We start from the raw sequence: 18,036 nt of genomic DNA, 5'->3' as shown, positions 1-18,036 counted from the left end.
GACACTTTACTTTAAACTGCTGAATATGCCTAAATATGCCTAAACCCCATTTTCTTTCATGACTGAACAAATATACATTTTGATTAACATTTTGATGTGTGTGTGTGTGTGTGTTGTTTATTGAATGTCTCAGTAGCCCTGGCCCCAGTCATATGTACAGTATGACATGGATATTACATCAAACAGCAGATCCCCACAGCTCTCGGTACAGTGGCAAGTGAAAAGAGAAGAAATGTTTCATTATTCATCATGTCCTTCATGCAAGTCTCCATCATTTAAACATTTGTGCACAAATTCACTCCTTAGAAACTCTCTACTCTTTTTTATTTATTGTTTTATATGCAACGAGTACCTTCATATAACAGGATCTACAAGCTCGTACAGACCTTATTGAATTTTCTCTATAAGTTAGACATCACAATGGGCAGGAAACGTCTGGGCATCCGAATGGTTCTGGTTAAAAGAAATGCTGCTGAAAGGGCTGAAGTTTATCAAAGAGATTTAAGAAATAAATTGGCAGGCAGCTTGTCTTAAAGGAGGATTATGGGGAAGAAAAGCGTAAATGTTTAATGGCTGCCACTTTTCTTTTTGAAAGGGACTTGTTTGTCTGGTTTTAGTCCTTGATAAGCACAAAGAGGAGAAAGTGGCTTGCAGTCATTCCCTTTAATTAGCTTCCTCTTGCTTTATTTCTCAACTTATGTTATCCCAGAGAAGTCCAGTTCGAGAAGTAAGAGACTTCACGCGTTCCAATTATTTTTTAGAGGACCTGCAAGAAATTCTCAAGCTCATGAGAGAAAGTTCAACATGTATTTTATTACTGATTCCACTTGAGCACGAAACTGGACTTTCTGTGGTGAAAATGAAAAAACTAGAGGTTTGGAATTGGCACAGAAGCACCAGCAAGAGTCACTGAAATGCCATGAGTGCATGCTTCAAGTATTCCCCTCTTCGCTTTTGTGTCTCCCCACCTCGCATGTCATCCCCTAAATCTTTATTTCATGGGGGCCTTTGAAAAACTGATCTTGTAAATGACGACATCAGTGGGCTTTTTAGAAGCTGTCAGGGATTTGTGTAACTTGAAAGGATTATAAAAAGGTACAGGCTAGTATTTCCCAAAAAAGAGCGGAATCCATCCACGGCTTATCGCTGCTCCAGCAGCCTTCAGTTACAGTAAAGCAAGTTAAACCCGTATAAGTCAGGCTTCTCTTATACACACCGCTGTTTTTAATTTGCGTGAAATTTCAATTAGCTCATTTCTAAAGACTTAAACTCATTTCATTTTGATGGTCATTTGATACTAGCTCAGTTGGGAATCTGGTTATATGCGATCTATGCATTTGAGCCTCATTATGGCCTGGTGTATGTTTATCTTCCTGGTGTAGTAGAGTAGATGTTATGACGAATTCAGATACAAGACTATAAATGTACACACCCGAACCATTTCACGGACTGTACCTGCTCAGTACTATAGCTTTAAATGGACGAGAACCTTCGTCAACAAAGAAAAAAAGAAATGTGGCTACTCAAAGGTCATTTCTGCTTGATCTGCTTTCCTTTCAGTATATGCATCCTCATAAAGCTGCTTCAGGTTATGTGAATCAAGTAATGTTGGCTTGGCAAATGTCACAGGAGCCTGACAGGAGTAGCCATGGGTAAAATGTTAAGCTTAAAAGGGAAGGAAAGTAATTTAGTTAATTTCATCTTCAGCCAGGTATGTCAAGTTACACAGAAAAGCACATTAGTTTTTGCCTGTTAAACTAATTCATCCACCCACCCATTTTTACCTTTCCTAGGTATGAAGGAGAGAAATTAATGTTTTTCACAGAACTGCTAAATGATAAAGAGCACTCCACATGTTACTCTTGCCCCAGAGCCAGAATAGGACAATGGAGACTAAATCCAAGCGGGCAGCCGCCTTATCTTGATTCACACTAATGATTTCAGCAAAAGTACTTTTAGAAATATTACAAACATCTCATTTGATAAACTTTGAGATGCAGAACAAAGAAAAGCCATGTGTACAATGTGAATATACAACATTATTTGAAATGTTCTCCTGAAACTTTTAATTGTTCCATATCATGAAACTTAACAAAAATGTTCCTAAATACACCCATCTTTATAAATCACAATATATCCTAAAATCAAGCGTGATCAAGTGCTACAGATATACTTTTACATGTCAGGAGTATCACACTCATCATCAATCGCCACTTTCGGAAAATGTATGTGTTGTAGGAAGGAACGAGCCATATTCATTATATAACTTGTTATATAACAATATATAGTTTTAATTTTAATGGAGTATCTAATACTCATCAAGGCTGCATTTATTTGAACAAAAATACTGAAAATAAATTAAATATTATTGCAATTTCTAATATAGGTTTCCTATTTTAATATACTTTAAAATATCATTTATTTCTGTGATGCAGCACTGAATTTTCATCAGCCCTTACTCCGGTCTTCAGTGCCACATGATCCTTCAGAAATCATCCAATATGCTGATTTATTGTCAGTGTTGAAACTGCTTCTAAACTATTTTTGGAACCTGTGATACTTTTTTTCTTGAATTCTTTGATGCAAGTGTAAAAAGGACAATATTTATTTATCATTATTAATATTTATCACTTCTTATCAGTCTGGTTAAAGTTTGTTATATAAATGGTTCAAGTTTGTTGTGTACAGCTATGAAAAACAAATGAGACATTAAGATGACTTCTTCATTCTTTATTACCAAAAATACACTGGCAAAAAATCATAACATTACAGTTTCAAAAGAACAAATAAATAAGAACGGAACACTAATATTAAAAAGAGGGCCCTTTGGACTCTGTACTTGAAAAGGAAAATAGCACTGAGAGGCCTTTCGAAGTTTTTTTCTCTCCTTTGGCATCGCAGCATGAAACACATTGTGCTTCTGGAGTTTCGAATACCAACCGTTCCCTTACACACAGGAAAGACCCTTTTTGATGCACTTTGGCAAGTCAAAGGTCATTTTTGATTAATTTGCTTTTCTTTTCATTCGTTTTCTTTCTGTAGTGTTTATGCAAGTTTTAAAAAATAGAATTCCTCTAAAAATGTCAGTTTCTACAGTATATATACAGCACGTCCCATACAAAACTGTATTACAGTACCATGTGTCCGAATACATTACAGTTTTTGAGGGCACATTATACAAAATCTAAGATGCCAAAGCACTTGATGCATTGAGAGTAACTGGCTTAAGATTTATGTTATACTTCTGAATTCGACTGAAGCTTATTCAGAAATGAGGCTGTTGAAATGGAAGGCACACTTGTTGTGGAGATGCTGTCCTTGTGATGATCACCAAATCTTATGACTCACTGTGAAAGACAACACAATTGTAATACTAGGCCCTGCTGATTACTTGAAACTTATTGTGTATCTTTAGAAAAATACATTCCAAAATGTATTGCAATTGTTCTAGAATGTAAAGTGAGAAGCCACGGCTAGAAGATTGCTGGAATACAATGTGTACAGGGTTCTTGATCAATTTGGACTACAGCAGCAGAGTGATAGACAAAATGAAATGCAGTAGCTGAAACAAAAAATGAACCTTCTAGGAAACTCAATCTCTCTTTGAAGCCATTACTTGGAAAGAAGCAAGGGTGCATTATGCACATAAACAAGACGACACATCCTCTGAAACAAACACTCAAAAGATGTCTGTGCGCTAAAACAATGAAATAAAGTGAGAAAGCAGTTTCAATACTGGTAAATGTTTCAGAGTTTCTTATCCATTTTCATTATGATGTCTACAGAGAAATGGTTTATATGCAGACAATGCATTTCCGGGACATTTGCAGTTTGAATTGTAAATTAGTACAGAATTAGGTTCAGAATATAATAATCGTGTATGTAAATTCCTATGATTGAATTCCTAAGAGTTCATTTCTCTGATACACTGGGCAGTATGGAACCTGAATGAATTACGGATGCCCTTTAATTCTCGCAAATTTTTGCATTTTAGACTGTTGACATACAAACATTTACTTCATGCAATTCATCCCTTGGAAAATATGCTGCATTTCAAGTCAGATTGAGGGCCCTTAAAGCCAAAGTCAAAAGAGCAGGGGACAAAAAGTAGTAAATCTGAGGTAGTGATTAAGCAAAATCTCAATTACTAGGCTTTCTCAATATACTGCCACTGCTGTAGTATCACAATGCCTGTACTGCATTCCAGTATTTTCCAGCCAAAATTTCAACCGTAAAGTTATGAAACGACGAGAATACTTGTATGCAAATAAAACAAAAATAACAACTTTATTTAACAATTTGTCTACTCTGTGCCTCTCCGGATAATCCATAGCACAGGCTGCATATAGCATAGCCATAGCACGTGCCACAAGGTTGCGCTGTTTTCTACGTGTATTTATGCATTGATTTGAAAGAAAACAGTGCATCCTTGTTGCGCGTCTGAAACAGAAGCACGTACGCAGCCTCTGCTACGGTGATGCGGAGAGGCACAGAAAAGACAAATTGTTAAAATCGTTAATTTTGTTTTATTTGCATAAAAAAAAAATTACTGTCGTCGCTTCATAACATTAAGGTCGCACCACTGATGGCAGATGGACTATTCTGATGATGTCTATCATATTTTTCTGGGCCATGATAGTGTAATTTACTTGGCAGTCAATGGGACAGTCGCAAGCCTCCTGGTTTTCATCCAAAATATCTTCAATTGTGTTCCGAAGACGAACAAGCTTTTACGGGTTTGGACTGACATGGGGCTAAGTGATTAATGACCATTTTCATTTTGGGGTGTAGTAACCCTTTAAGCTCAACTCCGCTGTGAAGCGGCAACCATGGCTCATATTCAGCAATGGCATGTGTTTAAGTCCAGTGCTTCAGGAGCTGTTCACACAGAAAGTGCAACACAATATGGGAATTTAAGAAGAATTACTTTGTAATTTGACACGGTCTTATAAAGAAAAGAAAAAACTAAATATTGAAGACTTCAGAAACTTATAGGGTTTGTTTATAATGCTCAAATTCATTATAAAAGATATAAATGTACAAGATTAAACTTTGACTTTGACTCCCTTGGGCTTTCAGCGAGAACTGCACTACAAAACATTCAGAAGGATATTAAACTATAATAATAGTTCATAAACTATAATAAACATCCTTTGGATCTACACAGCAATAGAGGTACAGTGGTGTATGTACATAGTATAAGGATACTATAGCTGGTATTGTGACAACCCTATAAACTAGTGCTTCTTTTTATGGATACATTTCAATTTGAACCCATTACCCAGTTGTAATTATAGCTTTTCTATCATTACAGCAGATAAAAACAAAAACATCCTGCAATAACATTCATAACAGAAAAGAAAGACGACTATAAAAATATAAAGTGAAGAAACTGTCTTCAAGTGTTGGCATTTGAACTTTTTTAAAAGCTTGATATATCAATATGTATGTTTAATAATAAAAATAATAGTAAATAATCTATACATCTATCCTTTTTTCGCTATTTTTTTTTTCTACTGCATGTTTCCAATTATTAATTTTTAAATAGGTCCAATTTTAAACTTGTGCTGTTTCAATGAGAACACATTTCAATTCATTATATATAACATTTCTATACAATTTTAAGAAAAAATGATGTTTTCTATTTCGCCAATAGCACCATAATTAGACCGTAACTTGAAACATTTTCTCATTTTGTATGAACATAACGGAGGGGAACATGCATATAAAATAAGTTAGTTTGATAAATATCAAAGCAAACACTGACACACATTAGAGAGCACAAAAGAAATCTGCCTCTCTACACTCGAAATGTGACATGGCAAGTGCTGCCTTAAAAGTAAACGCACATAAGAAATATAGATATAAATAATATTACAGTGAACTGGAGAAGCTGCCTCATTTTCATGTGTGGACTTCATATTGTAGATTATCAACAGATGAGGTATACGATGGCTTTGAAATCTAAAAACCCTTTCCTCTGCTGAACTACTAACGTACTACATTTTCGTTTGTTAACTATTTGATTCACACATGGTCAATAACGGTAACCACGGAAACTAATGTCAATACAAAGATAGATTGACAGAAATAAAAAAAAAGTTTTGAATTGTGCATGTTGCCTGTTCAAGCAGAAATGACAGAAGAACAGTGTGTATGAAAAGGTGTGCGTCACTGGCTGCTGTTGGTCTCTGTGGGCTGGTTTCCCTGCTGCTCCTTGCTCAGTATGATGCTGATCAGATCTCCCTCGTGCTGCTTCATGTGCTCCATCAGCTGCTCTTTACTGCTGGACTCGAAGCCACAGATACAGCAGCAAAAGAGCAGCACACAGTATTCCATACCTGGCCGTGTCTGCCCCGAGCCGCTCTGCCACGGCACAGCTCCACCGGCCTGCGACCTCACGGGGTTACCCTCCGGTTTGTCTTTTCTGTTCAAGACAGTCTCATGTGCTGACTTTAGAGGTGCAGCAGGAGATCTTAAAACCAGAAGAAAAATACAGAAAACAGAACAAAATTACTTTAGTTTGGACATTAACTTTCAAAACGACCATGTTGTTGTTTTCAGATGTAGGCAAATACTTTATTACCATGCAGGGTTTATTATATATTACACTACTGGTCATAAGTTAGGGTCAATTTATTTATTTTTATTAATACTCTATGGATGCACTAAATCAAAAGTGGCAGTTAGGATATTATAAAAGTTTTCTAATTCAAATAAAAGCTGTTCTTCTGAACTTTCTATTCATCAAATAAAGAAACAATTCACAGTTTTTAACTGATAATATGAAACCTTTCTTGAGCACCAAATCAGCATATTAGAAAGATTCCCAAAGAATCTTGCAAGGCTGAAGACTGAAGTTATAGCTGCAGAAAATTCAGCTCTGCTATTAAATGAATAAATTACATTTAAATATATAAACTAGAAAACCATTATTTGAAACTCTAATAATATTTCACAATATTACTGCTTTTACTGTATTGTTGATCAAATTAACGCAGCCTAGGTGAGCATAACAGATATCTTTAAATAACATTTAAAATACATTACCAACCCCAAATCTTTGAACTGTAGTCCATAAATTAAAATTATACATCATACACTACTTTTCTGCAGTGAAAAAGTTTAACTAAATAACCTTTTTTTTGCAAGACTTTTTAATTGAACTTTTAATTAACTAAATAATTAATACTGAAAAAAGAGGCAATGAAATAACCACACTTTCATATTAAATATCAATATATATATTTTATGTAGTTATATGATATAACAGATTTTACAGGTTTCTTTGGCTATTTATCCAAATGATGTATATTCCTACAAAGCTGTTATTATCTCAGCATCTGAGCAGGGAGCAGATCAGTGATCACGTTACCAGCGCTGCCCAGTACAGCTGCACTACACCTGGTTACAGCACAGACACATAGAAATAACCTGTCAGTGCTTTATTTGAGTGGGCTTTCCTTTTCTGGTGAGTGTTTGCATAGGAAACTCAACGGAATGCACATTCATAGATTGCAATATTGAGCGGAGTGTGATGGCGAACGGCTAAAAGGAGGGTGAAACCTTTATGCTGAACACTGCTGGGCCCTTTCGGTCAGAAACTGAAAAATGCCATTTTCGGCCGATAATTATCGGTGGCCAAAATTTTGGTGCATCTCTAGTTTTAGCTATATCAACTCCCTACAGAGAAAAAGAAGTTTATTAAAAACAAATAAATTAATCACAGAATCTATATTGTAAAGGGCCATCTTACCGGCTGCTCTGGGAAATGGCCTCATTGATGGCCTTGTTGACTTGCTCATAGTTGTAATTCTGATCTCCTGCATGTTTCCACATGTGGGATTTGAGAGATGGTGGGTGGCTGCACACGTAACCACACAGAGAGCACCTGTAGCACAGAACGAAGATTACCACCCATCTCCACTTGGAGTCAAGTTCTGTGCACCAGCTCCGTGTCTGTTTCTCACCTGTACTGCTCCAGCAGCTGCATGGCTTGGTGTTCCTGTGGATGCCTCTTCATGTGGCTCTTCAGGCTATTCATATTAGTTGTGGCAAAATCACAGCTGCAGCACCTAGAGGGGTCGAGCGGCAGATAAACAATTAGAGCGGCACAAGGCCGTGGTTTGAAAAGAGACCTGAGGGGTCCGGCGATGTAATTTGTGCGGTAATTTGTGTTTTGTGTGTGCGGCTTTGTGTTTGAACGTTTGGAGGGCTGCATTTGAAGAACAATGAAAGGCTGTTTGTAGAGAGGTTGAACTCAAAGCGCTGCTTGCAGCAAATGCAATACATTGCAGGCCTTGAATGGATCCTGCAGCTGTGTTAAAAGCACCCTCTCTCTCAGAAGCTCTGTTTGAAATGATTATGGGTGAGCAGAACTGAAGCAACAATGACCATAATGGGACCTTGAGGTGTTCATGTGAGCTTACGTCTGATTGGGTGAGTGTTTGTGCGTTTGCACTGAAAAGAAAAAGATCTTGTTCTTTTATAGCTTATAAGCAGGGCTTTACAAAATGAGTGCAGGCAGCACAGTCTTTATCCTGAGCACCACTGCACCCTTGTGGTGAAAACTGGTAATGCATTCATTTCCAGATTGTTCTCCTTGTGTAAATGTATTTTTACAACAAAAATTAAATATTTAGTGATTAAGAAAAAAATAATAATAATCCCCAAACCTGTATGGTTTATCAGAGCTGTGGATTCGCCGATGGTTGCGCACCCCAACATACGTGGAGCTGGTGTAGTTGCACACATCACATTTGAAAACGCTCTGCTCACCGACCGAATCTGAGCAAAAAAGAGAAATATACATATCAGAAAAAAAAAATGTCTCCAAGTTGTTAAATAACCACCAGCAATACGTTTATGAAATGGGTCAATGACAATCACACATTATTTGTTATTTTTAAGTCAGCGTGAAATGAAAATGTACTGAATTTATGTTCTAAATGCATGTTATTGCTTTGTGAACAATTCATAAATGTATGTTTCTTTTTTTATTATTATGTTTTTACGTTTACATGTCTTTCTGGTTTTAAATATGCTTAAAGACAAACCATGTGCTAATTTTATCAGTCAATACCATTGCTAAGCATTTTCTTCTTAAAACTGGGGTGTACCAAAGACAGTCTCAAAAAAAAAAAAGATTTTCTTCCTACTGTTTCCCACTGTCACAAACATGTAACTAATCCAGTTAACTTGCTGGGCAGGGCTTTTCATATTATTATCATTATTTCTATCTACAATGTCTTTTTGCAGCATTGCAGTGTAGCCAATTACAGACATACGTGCTTCTTGAATGCAATGGCCAATCAGAAGTGTTTAAGTTAAACAGAATCCACTCACTGGGTTCCGCATGCTCACACAACCTTTCAAAGAAGCAAAGTGTAGATCTGATGTAAGAGATTGATTGTGCAGTGTAGAGCATCATTGATTGCAATGCAACCTGAGATGACATGAGATCATGATGAACCAAGATGAGTAATAGATTTTTTTATTGATTATTAAGGGAGAACAATCTGTGCGATATTGCCACTTGCCACTGTGTGTTTACTTCGTCAAATAACTGCGTTGAAAGTGGAGCAGGTTTGAACTGGTGTGATTAAGTGGAGGCAAGGCCTAGTTAGATTTGTGTACACTAAAAGAGGCAAGGGAGTATGTACCTTTTTAGGACATAAAGAATCTATTTTCATAGGAAAGAAACATCTAAATGTGTAATTGCGATGATCACAGATGAGTTTGGTTTAAAAATTTTTGACTGCATTGGGGACTTTAAAACGTCATAAAGAAATAAATAACTCTAGTCATATAAGCCAGAATTCATCGCTTAAAACCTGCCCCACTGCAATCGACCACAAGCGTGCATTCATTTTTGTATGAAACGCATCAACAACCAATGGATAAAAACAAATCCCGCCGTATATTTATTTCTTTTTCAATCATCTGTTACGCTCAAATTCTGTTCCATCACGACTATAAGTGGAACGTTTTGGAAAACTGCTTTTGTTTCATTGTCTAGCACTGCAGATCTGTTCAGTCAGTTCTCACCATCATCTGTTATCTTGACTGGCTCTTCAATGATTGCTGTGCTTTCAGTGACGTGGGTCACTGTGCTGCTGATGTCATCTATCCCATGCCCATCTCTCTCATGGTTTCTCAGCTGACTCTGAATAAGGAATTAATAAAACCATCATCAGTGCTTCATAAGGAAAACGATTATTAATAAAGCAGAAGGAAGGGAGAGCAGTACACTCCAATATTAGAAACTCTAGTATGCCAATCTACATGGAGTAAAATTAATATATACTCCCCACTCAGAACAGTTGGGATCTGATTAAATATGTACTGCCTTCCAGAAAATGCAAAGATAACTCAATAAAGTTCAAATCAAAGAGATTATGTAGTCCATTTTAAGATAGCAATTGAATATAGAAACACATAAACACAGTAAATGGGTATTTGACCAAGTGGAATGCTCGAGAAATTTAGTTTCTCAAAGAATTCCTCTGCTAAAGAAGAGAGTATTTCAAGCATTAAAAAAAAAAATCAGTCCTATGTCATTAAAAAGCTTAAAAAAAGGATTTTAAAAAAGAGTCAATATTTATACAGTGATCTGACTAAATTGCAATATATATATATATATATTAGGGGAGTAACGGTACACAAAAATCACGGTTCGGTACGTACCTCGGTTTTAAAGTCACGGTTCGGTTCATTTTCGGTACAGTAAGGGAAAGAAATGGAAACATTAAACTGCAGGTTGTTTATTACTATAAACTTTTTTTTAACAATTTGTTTACACTTTTTTTAAATACTTTTTAATAAAATATATATAAAATTAAAAAACAAAAAGAAATAAAATACTGCTGCAAAGTTCTCCACTAAATAAAATACTCTCAGTCTCAAACCAATATCATATAATAAAATATAATGAAAAATATAAATAAATAACTATGATTACAGTGCAGCATTACCAATCCCAGCTTGTAGGCATGCTCATATTTAAAAAAATATATATAACTTTTCAAAAGTGTAAAGTTGCAGCATCAACAGTTTCAGTTTTTTGGACCGATCGGAATTAAGAGCAAAGGGCTGTTTAAATGCCGACGGGAGCTGCGTTTGAATTACAATCGTTTTTTCCTAGTTGTAGTGATGTTCACACGCGCGTTATGCCTTGTGAAAACCTTAGGCCGGTGACACACTAGCATATTGCACCTGTCAAACATAGTCTATTTTGCCGTCAATACTGTTGACGGTGTCCTTTATCAGTAGGCTTTATATTTATGCTCAACATGAAGTATAGATATTGTTGTCGTGAAGACAAGATCCTGGTCTGTCGGCGGTCTCCCTCTATGTCACCTACAGTAGCAGCAGCGCGGCATCGCCGCTTCAGGCACGATTCTGGTGTGTAAAGACACAGAAAACGCGAGGCAGCCGTCACGCAACTGACACGCAGCAGAAACGCCACACTCACGCCACGCAGCAAGTGTGTCACCGGCCTTAGAATCAGCTGCAGGGCGAGATTTGCGCTGAACGCGGAGACTTCCGCCACATAATATGTTCGTTTGGAAACACGAAAATGTACCTATGTTCCGCGCACAAAATATTGCATTTGGTACACACGTGCACTGTACCGAAAGCCCTGTACCGAAACGGTCCGGTACGAATACACGTACCATTACACCCCTAATATATATATAAACAAAAATTAAAATTCAGTCGTTTCAATCCTGTAGGACTAACTTTCTTCTGTGCAAGACAAAATGAAATTTTGAAAAAAAATCTATTCCAGTTTTGGACCCTAACCAAGTTGTTAAAATGGAGTTGTTAAAAATGTTTTACAAAAAAAAAACCTTACACCTATGTTGTGCAGAAGAAACAAAAAGTCATAAAGACATACAACTTGAGAGTAAATGATGACAGAATCTCAATTTTTTGGTCTAAATTGAGTGAAATGTTTTAATGACAGATATAATTAGCTTAATACTTTTTTGTCCCAATAGAGGCACATTGGAATAAATCACTTTTTTAATGATTATTTCCAGCTATTTCTCTCCTCACCTTGTAGTGGAACCTTTCGGTGCACTGTTTGCAGTTGTACATGCGAGGCTTGAAGTGGTGGATCATGTGACTCTCTAGGTCCTTACTGTCACAGGCTGTATGCTCACAGATTGGGCATTGATAGGGTTCTCTTTGTCTATGAACACGTAGGTGCTGCTTTATGTAACCTTTGTTTCCGCTGCTGTACAGACAGAGTCGACAGCGGTAGGGCCTTTCGCTCCCAGCAATATAATCCACCAGACCGTCTGTAGTGGAAATATCGCCAGGCACAGCAGCACCCCCAGAAACTCCACCTCCATGTTGGCTTTGGGCATTGTCCTGCAACTCTTTCAGAATGTCCTCGTCTGAAGTGTTTTGGTCAGAACGCTCTTGCAGTCGCTCAATGACAGTCAAAAGAGACATGCTGATTCCAGCTTTGGAGGGTCCCTTGACCAGCACATCTCGAGAATCTTTTGAACTATGGAGGCCAAGATTGAGAAGAGCAACTGGATCCCCAATAGCAGCCGTGAGCTCTCCCGAGGACACCTTAGGGGTGGCACTGTCAGCAATCTCTATAATTCCCTGGCCTGTGTCAGGGCTTTGAGTACTCGGGTCATGGATACCTTTTGCAGTGGTTTTGCTAAGCTCTGGGGTCCTCATGGGCATGGCCACCAATGCCTCGGCTGCCAAAGAATGCAGCCGAAGAGACTCCGAGTAAGTCCTCCTCCGAACCGGTGGCACGTTTTCATCTGAGGGAGAACTTGAAGACACTGACTCTTCCTCTTGTTGTTGATCTACTCCATTCCAGGTGATCACAACCTCCTCCTTTTGTTTGTAGTATATGTGTTGGCTCTCTAGCTCTGACTCCTCAGCAGCAAGGAGGGTCTTGTCTCCTCCTACTTCTGGGCTGAGGAGCAAAGGTTTGCTGGACACCGGTTCCTCGGCACAGGGAAGGCGTTCCACGATGACGTTGACGTGGCCGGAACTGTTGCCACTGCAGTTAATAATCTTCTGCGCAGAGGACAGGAGGCTGTCAGAGCTTGCCTGTTGGTTCTCGGTCTCCAATTCCAGCTCCATTTGGGCTTCTGGTGTCATCTGGACCTCCACCAAAGGCTCCTCTGGGACTTTAAGAGAAAACGCTTGACTGATCATTGGGAGTTTGTTCTCCACTGTTTTCAAAGCTTCCTCCTCCCCAAGACATCTCACTTCTGGTGAAACACACAGCTCTAGCTGGAGGCTGGAGGAGCCATGAATGGTCTGAGGTTTTCCTCCAAAAGCTGCGAGGACGACTTTGGTATCCTCTTTACCTGCTGGAACCAAAGTAGGACTGGAGCTTTGTAAGGTACCAGGACAGTCCGTCTCGTCCTCAAATATGGGGTACGAGCAATCAACCAGGCCAGCATGTTTCCATGCATGTGTCTTCAGATTGCGTTGTTGTCTGCATTCATAGTTGCAGATGAGACAACGGTACCTGCCATGCTCAAAGCTGTACCACTTCTTGGGAGTGGACGTCTTCTCTGATTCCGAATCGCTTGCCTTCAAAACTGCCATCCTTTGGTGAACGCTCCTTGCTGATGCTATCCCTTGCTCATCTAGGATGTGTCTGGCATGATCGCCCTCCTCCAGGTGGAGTCTTATATGTGCCACCAGCTCCTCTTGATGGTTTGAAGTGAACTGGCACTCTGAGCACATGAGGATAAGGTCACTGTGCTGCTCATCATGAAGTAGCAGATGCTCTTTCAACAGCTCCAATGTAGGGGAGATAAATCTGCACATACTGCACTGGTAGCATGTGACCGTCCGAGTGCCTAAACTCAAAGGCTCCTGTTCAAACGCATGCCCAGGCGTAATGCTGGATGTTGAGCGGTCATCCCTTTGTTCTCTGGATCTCTTACAAGGGGTGACCACTTCAGTGCTGTCCCTGCTGTCTGGAACAGGTACAGAAGCACAGGTCACCAAGGGTCTCTTTTTCCCAGAGACGGTACACCGTCTGGGCCGCTTTTCCACAATCTTGCTGAGCTTTTCAATGACCTGAATGAGAGAGTCTGCAGCCTGCTTTTGCTGCTGCCGCTCCTGGTCCTCGGCACCATGAAGACGTCTGTCGGGAATGAAGACGGTATCCTGCTGGCCTCTAGAGTGAGGCACAAGGACAGCAACTCCACTGCTGTCCTCCATTCCTGCAACATTAATAAAACATGCAAAAACGTGAATGAAACAACATCACTGACTAAACAGGAACTTCCAGCTCGCAAAAAAGCTGTGTGTGTGTCAACTGGCAGAGGCCCTCCCTACATATTTACAAGAATAGCCATTACTTCACAAACCTATAAATATCATGCACTAGTTACAGTCTAGAAAACCAGTCTGGTTTCTTTTTTCATGACAGATTAAGTGATTTCTGAAATAAAAGTAGACTGTTCTGTGAGAGCTGGTTTCAAAAAATCTTATTCGATGGTGTATAACATGGTTTAGATATTTAAAAGCTAGTATTTAGCTTTTTTACATGTTTGCATTGATAACAGTCCTAATGTATCTGAAATGCATGCCATTACCATTATTAGGACTCAAATATTTGTTAAAATTCATCTGTCAAATATTTTTTTAATACTGAGAGTTGTCCAGGGCAACACTGTATAACTAACTGCTAATCTGTGAAACCTGATTATTACTAATAAAACTATTTAACCTCAAATTCATATCCATGTATTAATTTTTCATTTGTTAAGTATACCTGTAATAAGCAGGATCAGCCAGTCATTATCAAAAAATGAACATGGACAAGTTGATCAGGCAACCATCTACATTCCTTATATATCACGTATATGCGACTACGTTTTGCTCTAAGCAAACAATAATGTTTATTAGCCATAATAAATAGTTAAATCGTACAGAGATATATTTTCAGTGCATGATGTGTCCTATAAACAATTTAGCAAATAAGTATGAGCAAATGCAGGCAACTTTTTAAATATTGACAGCACAGAGTTTAGAATATTTTACGTTTATAGTATTAGTGTCATTATAACTATTGTTATTTAATTAGTTTTATTTTCTCTTTTTTTTAATAGAAACATTTAACGAATAATGAAATTCAAAACATTACCACCAGCTCATAATTGTATTTAATACGAAACATAAGGATTTTTTTTTTTTGTACCTGGGAGCCCAGATCACTCTAGGAGTTATTATTTTGCAACAATGAATGGCTGTAACATCCCTTAGGGTGAACTCCTTTTAATAGGTCTGACTCATGAGTAGACTTGTCACTTTTTTCTTTTGTTCACAGCACTTCTGCATTTTTGACCTATAGTAAATAAGGAAGTTACTACACTGAATCAAAACAAAAACACGTGGGGAATGAACACATGTAAAAGCATGCAATTCTTCTACTGTAACTGATAGCAAGGAAAGCTCTGTGTGCTGCTTTTTTCCTTTTCCAAATGAAACCGTTAGGGTTGTGGACCCTTTCTGTCTGTGAAATAAAAATCAGTTGGGTACAACATAAGATCGACCTTTCTGACATCACTGTAACGGTTACTTAAAAACTCCACTACTTTTTTTTTCTTTATGGTTGTATGAGTGTGAACTAATAAAATAAGAAAATTATACAGGTCCACAAAACAAGGGTGAGAAAGTGATGACAGATTTATCGCCTTTAGTGAACGCTCTCTTTAAGATCATGTTGTCCCATGTGTTACCGTATTAGGAGTTTATTAAAAAAAGCAACAAGTGGTAGTCAAAAGCCAAAATCGACGAGGGAAAAAAACACGAATGGTGAAGGGGTTAAAAATAAACGCTCGGTCTCTGTGCGACAGTATAACATTATATGAAGATATGAGGAGTTGACGGATGTTTACAGACACAGACCTAATGACACAAAAAAATACACATGCAAACCAATCTCGGATAATCGGCCTGAGATAGCTGGGATGAAGTTTAGAAGGGTGCGCGGCTTTGAGAACATGGTGTCCGTGATAACCGTGGAGACGAAACGTGAGAAAGGGGCAGGACGACAACAGCAGCCCACAGCACACACATGCACACTTTACAGTTCAACATGAGCTGTACAAAACAACTGTGCGGTTTAATAAACAGCTCAGAGTCACGCGACTTTCACAAGCATCCGGACGCTACTTACTGATGCGGCAGTTTTGTCTGATCTTTGGCCTCGGAGCTCGTGATGCGCTGCCTTTTTATTTCTGTGGTATAAAAAGTGCTCTGGACTCAAAATGGCGAGAATGGAGCCCTGATCACGTGACTCACTGCAGGTCATGTGACTGTGGAAAGTGACATCAGCCAGAAACACCTGCCACCGCTTGAAGATGACTTTAAATTTCTTCTTCTTCTTCTTCTTCTTCTTCTTCTTCTTCTTCTTCTTCTTCTTCTTCTTCTTCTTCTTCTTCTTCTTTATTTTATTTCAGTTTGCATTCACAACTTTAAGTACATTTACTTTCAGTTTAGTTTATTTATTTTCCACAATTTCACACATAGCATTTGTTACTACATCAGAGAGAACAATTCTTCTTCTTCTTTCACTGTATGTTCTACTTATTGTATTCTATATTCAAAATTTTTCTATACTATATGTTGGAAATGTTTCCTGTTATGTTCTCTGGCTGTAGTATGACTGGCTTTTAAAAAAAAAATTATTATGCTTAGCGTTTATAAAGTATTTATTCCTTTATTTATTTTTATTTTTTGCTAATTTAATAATGTTATGCATTGATTTTATGTAATTTATTATACTAGACATTATAAATTGAGAAAATCATTCAATATAAATATTATCTTAGATAGCTCCTTAATTGAAAAAAAGAAGAAAAACTTAAATATATACAATTTTAAATATGTATATTTGACTGAAATGTTATGTTGCTTACATATATGTAAGCTCATGCACTTTTGAACTTTTTTTTCTTGTTACTAACAGTTGGTCTGTTGTTTGTAATAGAATATTATTATTTCTTTGACCATTTAGTTATCAAATCCTCTGTAAACACTGCCAGTGTCATGATGCATGGACTTCAAAGCTCAATACCTTGAGACTGCCAAAGGAAGTCTGGCCCTCAGCACATTCAGCGCCCAAAGCATTAGGTGAGAGACTGAATTTGCATTACCCATCACTGGAGCTTTAGACTTTAGAAATTTCTTCTGCATGCACTGGAAAGATGACAAAAAAATGCGTATATCAAAGTCACAAAGCTTACCATTGAGTAACTTAAACTTAAAAATGCAGGTCCCACCAATAAAAATAATGTCAAACAAAGCCACATAGATCCACGGCATAAAGTAGCTGTGTTTTGTTTCTGAAATATTCAGTATCTTTTGAACAAAGTAGTTGAGGAAATTATTCACTGACACATTACAAAAAGACATTTAGTTCCTGAATGAATCAGTCCCTGCATTCCTGCAAAAGTACCCCAACACTTTGGAAGAGAGTTTCTTTATTGGCTTATCCACAAATGGTTCTTTATAGTGTAAATTTAGTTTATTAAAATCTTCTTCAAACTAAGAAAAAAGGGGTCTCATATGGCACCACTGAAATAAATAAATAATAACTTTGTTATGTAAAAAGCAATTATAGTCATATATACATAACTAGGATGACATACTGTATATCACAAGTCAAGTGTGTATCAGTCAGTAAAAGCCCTTTCATCCAATAGAATCAAGCGCAAGTGCAGACCCATATGTGCTAGATTACCAATTCACAAAACCTTTTTAATACATCCATACTGTATAAACAATTTTTTTTAATGGTCACAAATTAAGCTCTTGATCAAATGTAGTACATACTCAGTGATTTCAAATGCAGCTAGTGTTTTGAATTATTATTCATTTATTTATTTATTTATTTATTTTTGCTTTTTGTGACTCTCTAATAGCCAGGGATGGGCAGTATTTCAGCTACATGTATTTGAAATACAAAATACTATTTTGTATTTAAATAGCCTACCTTTGGAAAAATCAGATGTCTTTTGAATTTAATTCAACATT

At 37.6% G+C, this 18,036-nt stretch overlaps 1 protein-coding gene across 1 annotated transcript; it reads right to left on the bottom strand.

Moving 5' to 3' along the window:
- Window positions 1-4,742: 4,742 nt before the first annotated feature.
- znf507 (zinc finger protein 507) lies at window positions 4,743-16,327 on the bottom strand. Its single transcript, XM_059534353.1, has 7 exons — window positions 16,178-16,327; window positions 12,061-14,216; window positions 10,048-10,165; window positions 8,676-8,787; window positions 7,971-8,075; window positions 7,757-7,891; window positions 4,743-6,475 (listed from the first exon to the last, which is right to left on the bottom strand). The coding sequence occupies exons 2-7, from the start codon at window positions 14,212-14,214 to the stop codon at window positions 6,172-6,174; spliced, it is 2,928 nt and encodes a 975-aa protein (XP_059390336.1). The 5' UTR covers window positions 14,215-14,216; window positions 16,178-16,327; the 3' UTR covers window positions 4,743-6,171.
- Between the last annotated feature and the right edge of the window lie 1,709 nt (window positions 16,328-18,036).

Source organism: Carassius carassius, chromosome 3, assembly GCF_963082965.1.
Source record: "Carassius carassius chromosome 3, fCarCar2.1, whole genome shotgun sequence".
NCBI lineage: Eukaryota > Metazoa > Chordata > Actinopteri > Cypriniformes > Cyprinidae > Carassius > Carassius carassius.
Note: the sequence above shows the minus strand (reverse complement) of the source record. Positions and strands in the feature narration are given on the sequence as shown.

Excerpts from the sequence above, each read along its gene's own strand:
- znf507 (XM_059534353.1), bottom strand. The coding sequence starts at position 14,214 with ATGGAGGACAGCAGTGGAGTTGCTGTCCTTGTGCCTCACTCTAGAGGC. Across the intron at positions 10,166-12,060 it reads CCGAAAGGTTCCACTACAAG|AGTCAGCTGAGAAACCATGA; the intron begins GTGAGGAGAGAA and ends TTCCTTATTCAG. Across the intron at positions 7,892-7,970 it reads CAGCTGCTGGAGCAGTACAG|GTGCTCTCTGTGTGGTTACG; the intron begins GTGAGAAACAGA and ends TCTGTGCTACAG.